Source organism: Leptosomus discolor, chromosome 2 (assembly GCF_034619465.1).
Source record: "Leptosomus discolor isolate bLepDis1 chromosome 2, bLepDis1.hap2, whole genome shotgun sequence".
Classification (NCBI taxonomy): domain Eukaryota; kingdom Metazoa; phylum Chordata; class Aves; order Leptosomiformes; family Leptosomidae; genus Leptosomus; species Leptosomus discolor.
Genome location: NC_141392.1, coordinates 121,548,128 through 121,567,274, shown reverse-complemented (window position 1 = coordinate 121,567,274; position 19,147 = coordinate 121,548,128). Strand labels below are relative to the sequence as shown.

Below are 19,147 nucleotides of genomic sequence, written 5' to 3'. Positions count from 1 at the left end.
CTATCAGTAAAGCTTATGGTAATGAATCCATATACAGTAGATGCTCTTTGCTTTCCTTCCCTTCATCTCAGGATTAAGAAAAGAAATAAAAAAATTCCCATCAAAAGTATTGTGATGGTACCTGATTTCTTATAAAGGCATGAAGGGTCTGTCCTAGTAATGGGTGATGTGGGGGCAATCAGCGCTGCAGAGCAAGAGCTATGTAGGACCTGTTTCACCTGTTGCAGGTGAGCTATGAAGACTTGACGAGGCTCCCCAGAACAACTTTGTTGTTTGTTTTGATATAACTCACTGGAAGGTTGCTGTTAAGAATCTCTGGTTTCACTACTACAGAACATCTACGATTCAGACACTCAAAGCTGCCAGCATATGCTTGTGTAGCTTTTCACAAGTCAGTAAGTTTCACATTGACTTTCAGCCTTGAAAGTCTTGAAGTATTCCTCCGATCTTAACCAAACTGACAAAATCAGGCAAATTTTGTTCACAAGTTAAAACTTTCTGCTTTTAAATGATATATCAGTAACGTTTTGCCTAAAAATTTCAGTTTTACTTATTATGCAAAATCAAATGTAACTGATTTAAGTGCTACTGTGAAAATTTTACACAATTCAAAAATATATTGAGATTTCCCTATATTTTCCAGATAAGGGCATTGCGGGTGTTTGATAAGAGAACTCCCGCAGTGGCTTTGGATTGTTTAGAATTGTTTTGAATTAGTGACATGTTTCTTTGGTTTTATGTAAACGCTTATTAATTTTGTGGTATATTTATCAATAGGCATGGTGTAAGGGACTAACTAAATAGGTTGTTCCAAATTAGCTGATGAAATTAACTTAATTCTAAATGCTAAACAGTTTTGTTAAATCCTGGAATCTTAATGTTTTACTTTTTCTCTCTAACATTAGAAAGAGAAAAGAGAAAGTAGAGGGGAAAAAAAGAAACATTTGCCAGTTAAACTGCCTTCGGGGAAGATAATCTTTTTATGATTTTGTTTCTAATGTTTATAGTGCAGATAATGCTTACAAGGCTACTCTGAAGATAGATTTACTGATATTTAAAGAAATTAAGAAACAATGCTGAATAGCAGCACAGAAGATTTTGTGTAGTTAAATAAATAGCAAGTGTCACATAGTAACGTTTGACTAACGAAATATCCACACTGGACCAAATTCTGTTCTCTATGTCATGAATGAAGTCACAGTTAACAAAAAGAAATATCCTAATACTTTTGTTCAAAGCCTTTCCATTCAGACAACGATTTTTAGATTCTCCTTACTTTTCATACCTGAGCACAATTGCAGTTTTAGTTTGGCTTTTTTCTCCCCCAGCCTGTGCAAGCTGGGTGTGCACGGCTAGCGTGTGTTATGGCATCACTGCGCACAAACTGTGCACTGGTTTAGTATCAGTGCAAATAACCCTGTAAGCTTTGCAACAATTGTGAAATGAGCCTTAAAATGGGATTAATTCAGCCTTCATTTGCACTCAGTCATGCTTGGATGGCAAATTAGTAGCAGAACCCGGGTAGCAGTTTTGTATATTGAAGTACTGTTCCTTCTCTGATGGGGTAGCCCGAGCTATTCAAGAGGCAGCAGGCAGCCAAATTCAGCCTGGAAGGCTGAGAAAGACATCTCCCTTATCATTTATTTTGAACTCCAACAGAAATGTACTCTGTCTTTATAAAAACACATGCAGATTATATGTAATGCATACTGGTCACTGTTTCTTCTGAGGGAAGCATTTCCTTTTTAACTCAATGTGTGACTCACTTATTCCCTGAATTTCATGATGTGATTTTTATCTGGAGTTCCATGTCTTACAATTATCGAATTAGAAAGGCTTTCCAAAAGAATAAAAATCCAACCACAGAATTAGACTCAGTGGCGTAAATGCCACAAGTTGAATGTGAAATGCCCGTATGCACACTTACTGTGTTAAGGAAGCAAGAATACATTTTTGAATACCGCTCTGTATTACAGTGGACAGAAAAGGTTTTCTACCAGAAAAAGTTAAGTCAAGTAACTGTGCACTCTTGTCACATGCCAAGGAGAGCATATCTACATACATGTAGTACCATGTATTTTAATTAATTTTAATTCATTAATTTGAATGTTTTCCTTGTAGACGTTCGTGAATACACTTCTTACACAAATTCATCATAAAAGTTGCCAGATTTGGACTTGTCATGGGAAATTGCTGATTTAAATTGTCCTGCTCATTTTTGTAGTTAATGGGTTATGGGAATTAACGAATTAGTGGCCTTCCTTTCAAAAACCTGATCAGTGTCTCATGCTGGGTACATCCTGTAGTTTATAACCTTCCAGTTTGCATTAACATGTTTGTATGGCTAAAGGGTGAAGTCCTCAGCTGGCAACCAAACATCTATTTCTATCAGTCCTCTGCATTCCTTTGTCCTGCAGGGAGCAGGGCACAGCCAGAGGTGCCACATTCTCGTACCACACCTGCAATAGGTGTGATCAGCCTATAGAAATGCCTGTCTTTTCCCATTAATTGTAAAGGGTGACTAAATTGTCCTAAAACACCCAACGTTGTATGAGGTGAGTCCTAGACCAAGAGGTAATGCTGTAATGACTTTGTGAAAGAACCCAGCCAGCAGCTGGAGTTCTCCTCTCTGGAGCCATACTGGCCTGTTTTAATTCCGAAATATTTCACAGAGAGTGTCTAAGTTGAATTTCTAATCTGCATGTAGGAGCATATACAGAAAAGGCTGGTTTAGGATCCATGTCCCATTTTGAGAGTCCATTTTTCTGCTTTCCTTTGATAAGCGGGCGATAACCATCTATACTAGGTGCAACCATAAGTTAGGACAGATGTTCATAGGGTGAGGTCCTACAGCTATTGAAGTTAATGTAAACTCTGCTGGGTACACTACAGAAGCAGGATTTCATCTTTAAGTTGTAAGACCAACTTATAAAATGGATTGCTATAGTGCACACCAAATTACTTGTGCCTCTAGCAAAATTTTTGTGTCTTGAATTCCTTGTTTGTGCATGTACATTCTGCCATTATTTTGGAAGTTTGGCTTTTTTTTCTAAAGAATTTTTCAAGAAACAATGTAGCTGGAAAAAAAACACACAACATTTTTAATTATAAACCTTTTTCGTTCCACTCTGATTGAAAGAGCATCATCTGCCAAGGATACCTGCATGGATATACCTATAGCATTGCAGTACTTGTGAATGTCCTCCGCAGAAAGGTAATTTCTTGTGCCAGATGGTGATATCCCAAAGAATGGCAGATTCTCTGAGAATTGGCAGTTCTACTGGGAATGAATACAAGACGTCTGTTTTATTAAGGATAATGGAAAAGACAGATTTATAATATTTACAAAGAAGATAACGTGAGTAAAATGAATATATATTGTTCATATGGCCTGAAACTTAGTCATTAAATTATTCAAGTTTCTCCTAGTCAAAATTTTCCTTAGTCTTCTTATGCTTCTCCTTTTGCTGTGGAGCACATGTCTGTCATCAGGCCTGATTCACAAAGAATTGCAGAGATATACCTTACAAGATATAATGAATTTTATCACAGGTATTGCTTATTAGTATGTACTTTGGGTTCCCTTTTCTTTCCTTTCTTTTCAAGATCAAGAGTGTAAGACCAATGCTCTTGAGGACTTCTACCTTCGTTTCTCATTTAACATAAGAAAAGCTCGCAAATGTATTTTCAGAAGCATATGTTGATGCTGGCTATTAACAGGACAGACTTTTGCCATGGAAATTTTTAAATTTGGTTTGTTCTTTTACTTGCATTTACCAGCTAAAACCAGTGAATAAGAGGGCTGGTCCCTACCTGTTCCCAAATGTACCTGCTGTTCAGTTTAACTAGCTTTACTGGATGTATTGCTTAACAAGTCGTGACTGTAAAGTGAATAATTCTGTGCATACTGTATTGGGTGAATTTCTGGCCCCATGACCAAACAGCACTTCAGCCTAGGATGGGAGGGATTTCAGTAGAGTGGAAGAAGTGCAGTTTCAGGGAGTCAGATTATTTGTAAAGCAACTCTTTAGATATTTGGTGCTAAATTACCTATCCTGGATGCAAGTGGCTGTACCTAAATTGGGTTCAAAACCAAGCTATCTGCAAATAACAATGGGGAATAGTATTATGAGGGTGAGAGGTACGTGAGGATTTTTTGAGATGACATATAGCATAATAACTACAAGAAATTTGCATAGAATCCAATATAAATTTTAAGTAAATATAAATTTCTAAACTGTCCTTTTCTTTATCCATCTATCCATATCTCTATCATAAAGCTAAGAGAAAGATTTTAAACATTTCTCATGGCTTACAATATTTTACTTTTACTTACAAGTGAGCCTCTGTAATTATTGTATTATCATTAAATAGAGTGCAACGGCTGATTTTGACTGCAAGTAAGAGAAAAAATTTAAAACTCGTTATGCAAAAGGGACTGTTCTGCTGTTTATGTCTCCCAGACAATGAGTGATACCTATTTTGATGACTGAAAGGTTTAGTTATGAGATGCTAACGCTGTTTCTGTGAACCTCATCTATGAACTGATACAGAGTCAGGGTTAAGTGTTCAGAAGAATGCTATCCAGAAGACATAAAGGTATCTTACTATTAACCTGGTATGTAAAGTTTTTGCTGTACAGCCAGGTGGAAGCCACAGAAAGGTGTTTCAATGTCCTCAACCAGAAAAGTGAGGGAAGGTCAGTCATCTTAATATATTAATGAATCCACATAACTTTTTAAGTTTGCTAGCATAGTTTATCAAAAATATTTTGTGTTGTTTTGGAAAGCACTGGTAGAAGATAGCCATAAATTTAACACATAGTTTTAGAAAATTCATGATGATACTTATTATAGCAGAAAAAAGTATTTTCTGTAGAAATCAAAGACATCCAATGAAATGGAAATGTTTGATTTGCAGGTTCCAGCTCCACATTGCAGACTAGCAGTAATAAATTTAGACTAGGAATTTGGATATGATATGGAGCTGGTTCAAATGAATACTACAGTATGTGTAGATTTTACGTATGTTCAAGGGCAAAGTATTACACGGGCAGTGAGTCCCTATCAGGAGGTCAGTTTTATTTATTCCTTAAGCAATGAGATCATGACTGCTAGGAATTAATCCATTAATTTTGTTATTGTCTGTGCAATTTCATTTGCTTGCTTTCTCCATAATTCCCTTGAAATTTTTACATAATCTTAAATAGTCTTGCCAGCTCCCTTCCCCCTATTTATCTGCACATACTTTGTTAGATTACATTTTGCATACTTTGAGGAAGATGAATGGAATTAACACACACCCGGGGTACAAAGCCACCTTTGTACTTGCATTGCTTTGGGATCAGAGCAGGCACCAGCTTTACTGGGTCATTCCTTAGTCTTGGCTTTTGCTTAGCCCTGAAATGGAAATTGCCCCATGGGTGATGGCATTCTTCACTCATCGCAGCAGGATTCGTCTTGCTTTTACTGTGGACATGTAGACCTATGCCAGTGTCCCTAGGGCTCCATTGCTGATGTTCACAGTTGATGAACCTCAGGCAAATTCGTAGATGTGATTAATCTGATTTATTTTAAACATCTAGTTTAGGATGAAGTTGCTCTTTAAAGGTTCCTAATATCTCTTTTACTATAAAAGGACTTGAGGTGACTAATTAGGATACTGCAGATGTCTGGCTTATTCAAGTGAATCCCATCATTTGTCCCTGGACAGAAAATCACCAATGTTCTATAATGAAAAATTGTAATTAAAAAAAGAGTATATTCTAATTAATATTTGTCATCATCCACAGCTTTGTTTCGTGACATTGCAGTTGTAGATCCTTAACATCTCTGTAACAGTTAAGATTTTTAAAGTTCTTGAAGTCTTAAACTCTGTTTATTGGGAGGAATGGGCTTAATAAAAAAAGCAAAACTATTTCTACTATTTATAACTGGAAACACGTTAAAATTGGGATCATCTTGGTGTGCCAGAAAAAGATCTCATGTTTTCTTCTAATATTGGGAACTGTGTACTAAAGACATGAACACTCAAAACCAGCGTTACATCAAAGGCCTCGAGTTTGCTATGTGGACTTGTTCAGACTAATGGTTACTGCAGAATGTATGGTATGTTCTATAAGAGGTGTGTAAAAATGATAAAAATTCCCTGTATGTCTGTACTTTATAGCCAAATCAAGCATTACGTTACAAAAGCTATTGATTTTTCCCCAAGTGGCATTTTTATTTTCTGTATAAAACTCTGAGTAAGCTGAATCTTTCAAAACGCTTACTCTTAAAACCCTTTTTTTTCTTTGCTTACCCATTCAAGTGATTCTCAGAAGAGTAAATACATTTTTCCTTTATGTAACAAAAATCTTCAGATAGAGGTAATCCTCAGATAATTTCAAGATACAGAAGACTAAAACTGTGTTTTCAGAATATTTTGGAAATGCTTCAATATTGAGCTCCCTTGTGCTTTATTTCTCAAATGATTATTTTTTTTAATCTAGGTAATTTTTGACCTACAACCCCAGAGCTGTCAGGTACAGCATACCCTATTATTCTCTAGTCTGAAGAAAAAGAAGTTATTTATCATACTCTTTTAGCAATATCAGCCATTGCAGGGCAACTTTGTTTTTTCCCCAGGGTAGTCACCTAGCTCCTTTAAAGCCATGACAGGTACACAAGAGGTCTTTAGCAAAGGAAATCAGGAAATCACTCCACAATATGAATATGTAAGACGTTTGGGAAGCCAACACCTTCATCATTCACATTGTTGCCAAACACAGGGGTGTCCAGCCGTGCTGCATACGTTTTTCAAATGTTCCAGCTTAGCAGCTACTCGCACATTTCCTTCAAACACGAAATAGTTGGTAAGCAAGTTAACATTCGGCCTCTTGCCTTCCCCACACACAAAAAGCGTTGTATGCCAAGGGTGAACGCTTTAAAATGGGATCAAAATAAGATTATTCTTCATCCTCTATGGTAGGTGACAACATGCAACACTTTACCTTTTCTTTTCTTTCCCTTTTTAGTCTTCCTTTTTAGTTCTTCATGCTGAAAGAAAGATATAATGCAACACATTTTTGGAAGACTAAGCACACATTTACTGTGCCAGGTCCTATCTACTGCATCCTTCAGTATGTTCCAAGGAAAGCATGCAAAGTATTTGAACTGCTGTACACTACATAACTCAGCTTCTTAACTGCTCAGAGTGACTAGTACTACTATAGAGGGAGAAAAACTATGTATTTTTAGTTCTTTTGATAAACCAGTGAGGCAGTGTAATCAGTGTCATTTATTGTATCTGATTTCAGTCTGAGATTGCTTCAAGGTGGCGTATCATTAGGGGTTTCAAGATTTCTTCATGTAGGAAAGATTCCCAGCAAACTTGCTTTTGTACTAATGAAAGAGGACTTCAGTCCTGTTGGAATGACTTGCTACTCCTTCCAAGAACAGAATTTGGAAAATTTCACTTGTATTAAATTGAAGTTGGTTCTTGATTAAAACATCCTGTATCATTTCTTATTTTCAAGAAAAAATAGTTGAAAAATAAAAACTGTGAAGAAGAGCAAGTGGGTATTGTGTAGGCTTAAAAGAAAGCCTTACTTACAGGTTATAGCATTCTCACAAACTTGCTGTGACTTCCCAACATTGAATGCCATTTCCTTTAAACTCTTTTGGCCTGGAGTAACACTTTGTTCCTAGTAATGTGCTCGCTCTTTCCTCTCCCTTTTTATCCCATGTTATTGATTCCGTTTGACTCTATAAAATATATCTTAGAAAAGTAGAGATAAAGGAACATTATTTTTTTTCCAAAGCAGGGATGATGTAAGATGAAATAATTACTGTTTGTAATCTTAAGAAGTGAAGAGGAAAGATGATCTGCTGTTGTCTTCTGCTTTGGTTTTTCCTTAAAGTTGATATATCACCTATGCTATCCGCCTGTGTATATTTCCTGTGTTTATGGTTATTTATAGATGATTCTAAAACTGGTAGGACTGATGGAATGGCTATCCTTGAACTGTGAGTTTCCATGCCAAGATGTGGGTTTCTTAAAGTGTATTGGGAAGAAAATATAGTCCAGTTATTGATGATAAAAGCTATTTTATTTAGTGCTGTTTTAGTGCATCACTGTAAAATCCACCTTTAAGAAAGGCTTCTTTTAGAGAGGAGGATTGAAAGGAGAAAGCAATTACATTTCACAGATATGTAGTTAATTTTACTACACAAAAAAATACTAATACAGAGAAGAAGTGTAAGTATTCATTTAGTATATAAGAACAAAATTAAGTCTAGTGTTCAGACAACTGCTGTAGAAAATTTGTAGAGAGAAATTAAGTCCCTATTGGAAAAATCCCTCAGCAACACCTTTCTTTTAATAAACCTTTGATTGGTATTTTTTTATTTCACATTGTAAAGAAACTTGCAACGTTCTGATAGGGACATACTATGAGGCATATTGACTAGCCTTTGACAGCATGCATCTTCAGAGTTTTGTAGTCCATTTGCTGACAGTAGCCGTTGATAAATTATTTAATTTAACATAACTGCTCTGGGGATTAATCTATTTTTGCAGTTTTCACGTTACATTATGGGATGCCTGTAAAAGTTAAACTATCCTTGTTAAATTTCTAGAATACTTTTTTCTTTATCATCTCAGATGGGACTTTGAAGCATAACTCCATGTTATCTTTTAGTGTAATTTTGTGTTCCTGTGCCTGTCTTGTTGTTGCAAAGTGTTTCAAATCCCTGGGACTGCTGGATGTGAAGGATAATAGCCAATGGCTTGACCTAACAGGTGGCAACAGTGTAAAACTGAATATTTTGGGGATTGATACTGGGGCCCGTATTGTTCAATATCTTCATCAACAATGTGGAGAAAAATGTGGGCAAAGATACAAAATGCAGATTCTGCAAATCTGTTGATGATGGTAAATTAAGAGTGGCTGGCACACTGGTTGATGGAGCTTCAGTCCAGGCAGGTTTTGAAAACTTTGAGAGCTGAACCAACAGAAACTTTACTGGGTTTCTGCAGCTCGGACAGGTTAACCCCATGCATCAGTACAGGCTGGATACCAACTATCTAGGTAGCAGCCTTTCTGTGAAGAACCTGGGGCATGATAAACAACATCAAGTTGAACATGAGTCAACAGTTCGGTCTTACCATATTAAAACAAAACACAGTTTTGCAAAATGTGGCTGGAATACTGAAGGAAGTTGTCACGCCCTTCTATTCTGTGCTGTTGACCCACATTTGGAATGCTTCATCCAGTTTTGTTTCCTTCAGTTTCACGGAAATGCTGAGGAAAGGTTTAGCTGAAAGCTACTGAGAGCTGAGGAGCACATGACCTGTCAACAGAGTCTGAGAGAGATTACTTTGTTTTAGTAGTCTGAAGAAGAGGAGGCCAAGATTACATGGCAGCCTACAATTGCTGAAGGACTGTTACAACAATGATAGAACCCAAATTTTCTTAGTGGTGCTGGGTAGAATAAAGAAGGTGAAGAACCACAAATGGTTGCTTGGCACTTTCAAGTAGCAGGTTAGAAATCTTTTTGACTAGTACAACACTGGAGCAGGTTACCCAGAGGAGACATAACATCTCCATCCTTGGAGATTTTCGAGACACTGCTAGAGAAAACCACAGCTGACTTCATCTAATGTTGGCAATAGTCCACTTTTAAGATGGAGGCTTAGAGACCTCTAGAGTGAGGGTTCTTGGAGAGGGATCCCAAGGAACAGTTCTGTAAGCCTGCAAATTTACATGTAAAATATCAAGAAATTTTTGTCATACAGAGCTCAGTCTATTTGATTATGCAACTAAAGTTAAATTATTTCAATATTACCTGTGAGAACCCAAATAGAAATTTCTGACTGGCAAACAAAGAATAAATTATTATAGAATTTAAACTATATTGCATGAAAAGTTAGCATTTTAAATTATTTGAAGAATTTATCTCTTAGTATGTGAAAAAATGTAACCCCAAATTAGATGCCTTTCTAAAACATATGGTAAAATTGCACAAGAAATTCTAGGACTTACATTTCTAGGATGTATTATGTGAGAAGTGTCCTGTGCCATGCAGATTAGATGATCCTGATGGTGCCTTCTGTCTTCAAAAATATGACTGAATGAATTCAGGGGATAAGATCTCTGTTGTGGTTATGCTAGATGAGGGTTGAAGTTACAGCATGTATTGTGAAAATTATTTTTAAAGGATACGAAATCAGTCTAGACTTACTTAATGTCTTGATGGAATATATTAACTGAAAATTTTTACTTACCTGAAATGGCAGCTCCACAAAATGTAGTCAAGGTGCCAGATGCATGCGTAGGAGAACTGAAAAATGCCCAAGTAGAACAGTTTTTATCCTGGTGACTAAAAGTCAAAATACATTAGAAATTATTGACTGGGTTGAGAATAGAAGAAAGAAGGATTATCCAGGTATGTTCCTGGACAGTTAGAGATTTAGTTTACAACTAAATAGAACGTGTTGACTACCAACAAGATCTCAGAATTGATGAATTGGGCTGTCATAGAATAGTGACCTTAAAGGCAGAGAATAGAGGAAGAAACTGTGCATTTGAAGTATTGATTTTTCAATAATTTTTTTTTCTGATTTGAGAAACTGTGAAGGCCAGATGCTGGTTGTCTAGCATGTCTCCAAGTACGTTTATCAACAGGCCCTCTGTTTTCCATCAGTCGGAATGCGAATACACCTGTACTTTACCTTCTTTCTGGATGATTTCCTGATCTGTATGGACTCATTGCAAAAGTCTCGGTGCCATCAGCCACTCCTGATACTACTTTATATCATAGAATCATAAAATGGTTTGGATCAGAAGGGACCTTAAAGACCATCTAGTTCCAACCCCCCAGCCATGGCAGGGACACCTTCCACTAGACCAGGTTGCTCAAAGCCCCATCCAACCTGGCCTTGACAACTTCCAGTATCCTTAGTTATGATTCTGTTCTTACCAAGTGTAATGATTTATTCATTCAGTTATTGTTTGGAAGATAGTTATATTCCTTTCCTCGATGTTTAAGACAATCTGCTTTCATTGTTTGAGAGACTTGAGTAAGCTGTCTGCTTCTGAAGAGGATAATTGTTCTCTTTGATCTAACTACTGCTTCCTGCCTCCGATACATGAAGAATTTAATCTCTTCCAGAGACCAGTTCCTTACCTTGTGAAAATCACCCCTGCTTTGTGGAAGTGAACAAAACTCAAGCACATGCTCAAACCTAACCCTGAACTTCAGTGCTGCTTCAACCATGATTCACTTACGGCATAGTGTATTTGTGGAGGGGAGGGTGTGCGTAAAGTTTATGACTTTTTTGAGATGTACTCCTTTGGTTGACACTGGGCTTTGTGTGACATACATTCTTAAATCTGGTAGTGAACATTTTAAGACATCTGTACTTGAACAAGCTCTAATTCAGTCTAATTTCCTTTCTTTTCCTGTAGGTGTTCAGAAGTATAAAAAATGAAGCATAGGTTAACAGTGGAAAAAAAAATGAAACAGACACATTTATCGCTTAGTTATTGCTGTGTATTGAGCGTGGGAAGGGGCACTTCAGAGCTCTCCTCTGATACATCCTCAATGTGATGGAATTTATTCATTTCACTGCTGCTAATGCTCCCATTTTAAAAGCACACAGGTTCAGTTCTGCTCAGTGCAGAACACATTGGCCTCAGTCCAGGAGAACGTTTTACTTGTCTCGTCATCTGTAAACACGTAGGCAGACTACTCACGTACTTCAGTTTAAATGTGCAGCTCGGTCAGGGCGAGAGGGCTCAGCACCTTTCCTAACTCAGCCCTCGTCCCTGTCTAGGTGAGGGGAGTGCGAGAAGATTTTTAAAATAAGAATTGACATGCTTCTCTGGGGAATTTAACTCAGGAGACTGATAACCAGTCTGTGGTTTGTATTTCTGCATCTTAACTTGTTCAATACATGTTTAATTTGGGAAGGTTACTTCAAGGTTATGGCAGGGGTGCTTTGGTGCTATAATTTCTGTTGTGGAATGCAGTTCTTGCTGGGAAAAGGTACATCATGTACTTCTACTCTTTTGTCAGAGAGCGGAAAGACAAACACGAGTGATGGACTCAGTCCAGTATGCAGAATTTTGTGAAAGTCGGCAGTTGAGTTTTTGTAAGTATTATAATGGCTGCACTATATTAAGATGTTCGATTATTATTTCATGTAATAGAGAACACAGCAGAATCTCCCTTTTTTTGAAAGCACTTCTGTTTCATCTGCAATAATAAAACTTTAAATTCTTTGTCCATGTAACTCCTGGGAACAGCTAATTTAGCATAGTTTCAGGCTGTCAGGCAGAGCGTTTTATTTGAATATGTACCAAGCTTTCTATATGCTCAAAGACTGCGCTGGTGGGGATGACTGCAAAGATAGAACTCGTAAAGAGTTAATGGATTAAAACAACCATAGTTGCCTGAAGTTTGTCATGGTGGTGGTGTAGTCAGCATATTAGTAAAGTTCCAGAGTTCCAGGTTTTTTGGAATGCATCTAAAATTAGAGAAGAGCAGCAAGTTTTGCTTTTATTTTCCCATCCACAGAGACACAAAGAACTTACTAAAGAGTTTTTTCTATTTTAAGCTGTAAGCTCCTGCTGTGGAATTTATTCGACATTAGCCAAATTCATCAGTATACGCCATTCCAACACTAATAACATGATGACAGAATTAGGGCTTTACTAGCACTGAAAACCAACTTACTAGAAGTACTTGTGGGCCACAACTATAATGAGCTGTAAATTAATGGGCTTGATCATGTAGCAAAACATCATTACACAAGCGGTTAAGTGGTGACTAAGGCTTTAGGTCAAATGTTAGAGAAAGTGAGGTGAAGGAGCCAGTAAAAATCATGACACAACAGCACATGATCCTACAACACAGGCTTGAACACAATGATGTCTTTAAATGAGAGACCTTATCTTGTTCTTCCTTTTAAATTGGAAGAAAGAGTGACTCATTTATGGCAAATAAATGACACATTTGAAATACTGTTCTTTATCAGCAAATGTCAGCAAATGTAGGAAAACAAGTTTTGTAAGCATTTCTTTTCCTAATTCAATATGTTTTGTAAGCTTAGTTATAATTTGGCATCACACATCTGTGAGCCATTATATAAATGGTACTTCAGATTAGGGTGACTTCAGGAAATCAGAGGTTTGTGATAAAGTCATTTTTAAAACCCAAAAATTATCATCTGGAGACAGAACAAATAGAAATCTCAAATTTGCGACATAAAATTGAATGTTGCTGACCAGGGGATTGTGATCTATAAAAATACCGCAATGGTATTTCCACAGTGTTTTTAAATAAACAAGTCTATACAGTTCTTTTTCACTGACATTTAATGTCATTAAAGAATGAGACTTACAGTGCTTAGAAAAATTAGTAAGAGAGATTCATGCATGAATTAAATTGCATAATATGAATTCAACTAGATAGAACATACTAAAGGCCATGTGGAACATTTCTTCAAAACTAATGCAAAGACTATTTTTTACTTATTTTCTTATATTTTAGTAAAAATTGAATGTATTGATATGTTTGAAGTAGTAGACCCTTTTATTGTTAACATAAAGCCATGAAAACTGTGTCACAAGAGAATAAACCTGGAAGGGACTTCAAGAAGCCTGTTCTAGCAATATGTATTAATAATTAATAATTACAGCCCCACGTGTTTCTGTGCACTTTCAAAGACAGGCCAAAGAAAAGGCCCATCAGGTACTACAGGATTACAAATCTAAACTCTAGGGAACTTTGTGTGATCCTGCTGTCTCTATCACCCTTCTCTTCCTTTTTCTTTTTTTTTTTTTTTTTTTTTGTCTTTAGAGCCCAAATACAGCCTTCTCATTCCCTCCTAGAAAAATAACCATTATTTACATTTGTTTTCTGTTTAACACCTGACTTGTCTTTAGCTTTTTAGTCCTTATTGAAGACTCTTTTTGAAAGAGCTGTCTCAAATGATTCTCCCACCTTGTATTTAATCCATTTTGGTTGTCCTGTCTTCACAAACAGCCCTCATTAAGACCTCTATATTACTCCCTCTTCTGTCCAAGTCTCCACAGCTTTCTGTGACCAGCTTGTCCACCACTGACCTAAGTAAGAGCATCGTTTTTTTCTTCCTTCTGCTCTCTCAGCAAATATCATGTTTCTTTGTCCCAGATTTTTCTCTGTACTTTCTCCTAAGTGATCTCATCCATTAGCAGTGTGGAGTTCTTGTATGAATGTTGATCCCTGTTAGTTCAATTTTGATAATTCCTTGAAAAGGCAATCAAATCACCTTGACACTCCTTGTTTCACATTTGCAGTATTTTCTATGACTGGAAAAAATTATTTTGCCCTACCTGTTGTTAACTTTTCCTTTTCCCCTTATGATTTTAACTGACAGCAAAGAAAGCATCCAAGTTTCGTGACTGGTTGGACTGTAGCAGTATGGAAATAAAGCCAAATGCAGTTGCAATGGAGATTTTGGCATATTTAGCGTACGAGACTGTGGCACAGGTAAGGGAGTATACTGCCTGAACTCTAGTTAACTAAACAAAATGAATTAATTACCCTTGGATGTACTTCAGCCTCAAGTGACTGTGTTGTAAGCCCCTTCAGAAATGTGTGGTCACTACTTCAACTAGCAGAGCTAACTGGATTCCTGTCTGCCTTTCTATTTACTGTGTGACAGATGTGTACTATACCATATTCATCCATCTGATACACAAGTAGGAATGTTTTATAATGGTTACAGAGGAGAGTGGAGTCCGGCACGAACTTTATTCAAGTCCAGACTGAAACCACATACTTCACTATGTGACCCTTGGCAGTGCTCTGAGGCTCATTCAACCCCATTGCACAATTGGATTAAAAAGCAGGTTTTCCTGGAAAACAAAATGTTACCTTAGTGCCAAGCTAAGCCCTCTTGGGCAGATAGATTACTCCATGTATTTACAGAAGTGGAAAAAAAAGGTTCCTTAGGCTGAAATATCTCTGAATAATTTTGTTTTCAACTAAGAAACACTAAGAATAATCTTCCTCAACCCACAACTCTTCGCTCTCATCCTTGTTACGATGACATTCATAGTAAGTACCACGTCAGTAAACCTATCTGTTTTTGCCCATCCAGTTGGTGGACTTGGCACTTTTGGTTAAGCAGGACATGGCTCCCAAAGCTGGTGACCCGTTCAGTCATGCCATATCTGCCACCTTCATCCAGTATCACAACTCTACCGAGGTAAATCTTGCTTTTTCACATATTAATGCATTTTATGTTTTACTTTTACAGGTGTTTGGTAGTTTGTTGCTTTCAAAGTAGATGTTATTGAATCTGGTATTGATACAGACTTCTGTTATGGAGTTTATGAACATTTGAGTTATGGTTTTAGGTGACAAGACATTAAATTATAGCTCCAAATGTTAAATTCTTAGCAACATCTTTATATTTAAATGTAAATCCTTTTTTCTGGGGTGGAAATTCCTTCATTCTGTATGAAACGCTCTCTTTATTGCAGATTTGGAGATTAAAGTTGTTGCAGAAAGTGCTGTATTACATGCACTGCTGTGATACAGGTATTATAGCAACCTCTAGAATGAGCAAACTGAATTCTGTATTACATCTCTTGTAAATCGAAGAAGGCAATAATTAGTTTTTTGTCATGATTTGATTATATGGCTGTTTAACATCTTGCTTTTATAGCCACACCTCTTAGGGCAATCTACAAGTGTGAAAACCAGTCTTGACTCTCCTGAAAACACACCACCTCCTACACCCACACCCCCAGCATCAGCAGGACAGCAACATCTTGGGAAAACGCCATCAGGAGCCCTAGGGAATGGTGGAATTGGACAGGACTCTACCAAATCCAAACAAAGAAAAAGAAAAAAGGTATTTGGTGCCCAAGCCTGGGAAAAAAAAAAAAAAGGAAAAAAAAAAAAAGAAACGAAAACATCTTTAGGAAACAATGATTCTCATTTTTAATATTAATTTTAACCTATATCACATGTTAACTACTGATGTTAATGTAGGGCCAAATGTGCTGTTTGGTGTTTTTTCTATCAGAACTAGCCTAAAGCTTCTCAGTAATACCTGCAAACTGAATTTTGTTGAGGTAACAACTGCTGCTTTTAAGATGAGCTGCTCCTCTACAGCCACAACAGTAGGCATCACCCCAAATAATCATCCCCTTCTCTGACAGTAGCAGCTAGCGAAGGTTTTGAAGGTCAAAGCATAAGCAAAGCAGGCAAGGAGGTGGTTGTGATTTTCCTGCTCCCAGCAGCCTTAGGCCAACTGCCTTCTTTGCCTATAACAACTTTGCCTGACCTGCTTTATTTTTATGCCAGTTGGTTGCATTCAATCTAAATATTTGTTTACTTTGCATAAAATATGGACGTCTCATATTCAGTGTGTGAAATGTAAATATTACAATTCCTGTCTTCTGTTGTACAGCCTTGGTATTCTATCTGAGAGGGATATATGTACCTTAAAACCACAAGGGAAATAGATTTTATTAAATAAACTGGATAGGAAGCAGTGTTAGTCACTTAGGGCTTTTTTGAAAAAATGAGCTGGCAGTACTCATTTTGCTGCTATGCAGTGGAATGACTTGTAATTTTCTTGTGTGTGTTATTATTCTCCTAAAACAAATACTCATTTTTCACAGAGTTAAACCGGTGATTTTTTACAATGACATATAGAAAAAAATGTATTTTCACCTTCTTGTGTCATCAGTGCTGTAGATACTCCTAACACATTCCATCTTCTCTCTGCCCTTAGTATACTCCATTTGGAAAGCCTTTAGTGAATCCTAAAAACCTCTCTGAAGGCTTTTGGTTTTACCTCTTCCTCTTTAATATTACATTTAATTATGTTTTGTTTCTCTGGCTGATTTCCATTATAATTCCTAGGATAAGAATTTAGCTGGAGATGTAGTTTTTGATACGTTGTATTTCTCAAGTGTTGTGAGTTTATTTTAAATTCTTAGTGTTTGACTTAATGCCTTTTAAAACAATTATATTTTAAAAAGTGCACAGTTTTAATGAAATGCTCCCATGACTTATACAATTTGGTTAGGTATATATTGAATATAACTGAGGCATTGAGACAAACGAGTTAACTTGGAGAAGAATGTTATTCTTAGCCCATGAAGGCCCAGTCCAGCAGAAAATATTTGAGTTTCATATTCCCTTTATGAACATCAATCAGCAAGGGAAGGATCTGCCATCGTATTATGAATAATTCTGTGTGTACACGCAGAGGCTCCAGTGGACTCAGCACTCTTGAAAATAAAACATTTTGTAAAAAATATCCCATGTTTAAAAGCATTAGTATATAGTGTAAATATATGTGGGGACTGTGTATGTGTGTATATTAAACTTCTGTGTATAATTTAAGTTTTTGTCATTCTCAGTGTGTTTACTAATATCGTTTTCATTCATTTAAGCAACCATCATTCTGATAAGTTGTCTGAATTCTGGCAAGCAGCAGTGTCTAGATGGAGCCTAAACCAACATTTCAGTTTGACTAGCAAGGAGAAAAGAATATTTTATTTTAAAATCCTGGGGATATTTTTGTAGAATCAAGGGACCAGTAGCAGTGAATTCTTATTTTTCCTATTTAGGGTCCTTAATCCAAAAAGTTATTTGAAAACATTCCAGTTTGAGGTAATTAAAATATTTTTGCATCCCTGTAACACCATTATGTCACATGTTTCATCTTCAAATTTCAATCTGATTTTACTCAATGGTGATTTTGGTGTCAAATTGCTTTCCACTTTGGGTACTTGTTCAATATTTTCCCCACCCCTTGACATCATAACAAGAGCCTGAAATGTTTTGAAAATAGTTTCTGTGGTTATTGCAGTATGACTTATATGACCCTTTTATTTTAGTTTGAACATTTTCTGCTCTTTTCAATTGCAACATACAGCAGCACTAGGTGAAAGATTTAAGAGGACAAATATGGTGTTCTTTGGGTCTCTTAAGCAGAGTTCATGTAAAAGTCCTCTTTGATTTGTCAATAGCTTTTTTTCTCTAATGTAGTGTGTGGCAGCAATGATGTGTATCCTCGGGAAAAAAAAATTGGTCCATTTTATAAAGGTTTATTTTCATACTTTATGCACTGTAGGTCTGTTGTGTGTTTTTGATTTAGTAACAATTTATGTGTTTTTCTGTTGCAGAGCACTGCAGCCTGTGGTATAGAGGCTCAAAGCGATGCCATCCAGCCCAGCCACATCAGAGAGGCCATTCGACGCTATGGCCACAAGATTGGCCCCCTTTCCCCATTCACAGTACGTAATAACAGAGTTATAAAAAGTTATATTTATAATCTTAAAGAACTTTGATTTTCAAGTGGTCAAATGAAGAAGCTTTGGAATTGTTGAGAGCAATTTGTGGTGACTGTAATTTTCTTTATAAAAGTGGCATAATTCTCTTGGGAAATAAAACTTAGTAATTTCTGTCTCTTTTTGGAAAGACAAAAAAGTGTTTTTTTCTTTTAAATATTATTTTCTTTCAATTACAAATTATGCTTTTTTGTTAGTGCTTGAATTTTCTGTTTTTGCAAAGTTTAGGCTTACAGTTATTTTAAATTATATGTATTCCAATATGGTGAGGAGCACTTTATATTCTAAAATTAGTTGTGTGTCGGATACTGCTCCTATTGGAAGTTGAACTCTCAAATGGCACATCTATGGTTGGAGAAAGAAGAGAATGGTTTCTTCAGACAGCTTTGAACCTCCACTAAAATGTAATAGAACTGAGCTTGTGGCAAAACACTGATGGCTTATGAGGTTTTGCCATCATTTTTTCTATGCAAATTGCAAATCCATTGTTCAGAGAAGCCAACGAATTCTTTATTTCATTTTCTCAGCTGATAAAAATGTGAAAGTAGTCTGTCTCCAGTGTCATAAATTGGGGTCATTCTCTTCTGATCTGCTGTTCTATGTGGCATATATCCTTGCTTACCTCAGAATATCTACATTTAGGAAAGAATGAATGTCATAGAAATCCTTATGGGGAAAAACAAACAAACAAACAAAATCCACCAAACTAGATCTGAGCTCTAAAAAATCAGAAACAAATTCTCCATTTTTGGAGGGATTTTAGGAAAGTAAAATGCTCCTGAATTTGGAGGAAATTCATCTACA

The 19,147-nt window shown here is 36.5% G+C and overlaps 1 protein-coding gene across 1 annotated transcript in view; it reads left to right on the top strand.

The window, feature by feature from the left end:
* The window catches only part of SUPT3H (SPT3 homolog, SAGA and STAGA complex component), an 82,857-nt gene extending 64,514 nt beyond the window's left edge, over positions 1-18,343 (top strand). The window contains exons 5-9 of the mRNA XM_086461651.1: positions 12,060-12,135; positions 14,404-14,516; positions 15,130-15,237; positions 15,700-15,888; positions 18,179-18,343. Coding sequence (XP_086317777.1) covers positions 12,060-12,135; positions 14,404-14,516; positions 15,130-15,237; positions 15,700-15,888; positions 18,179-18,343 — 651 coding nt within the window. The remainder of the gene's footprint in view (positions 1-12,059; positions 12,136-14,403; positions 14,517-15,129; positions 15,238-15,699; positions 15,889-18,178) is intronic.
* Positions 18,344-19,147: the final 804 nt, after the last annotated feature.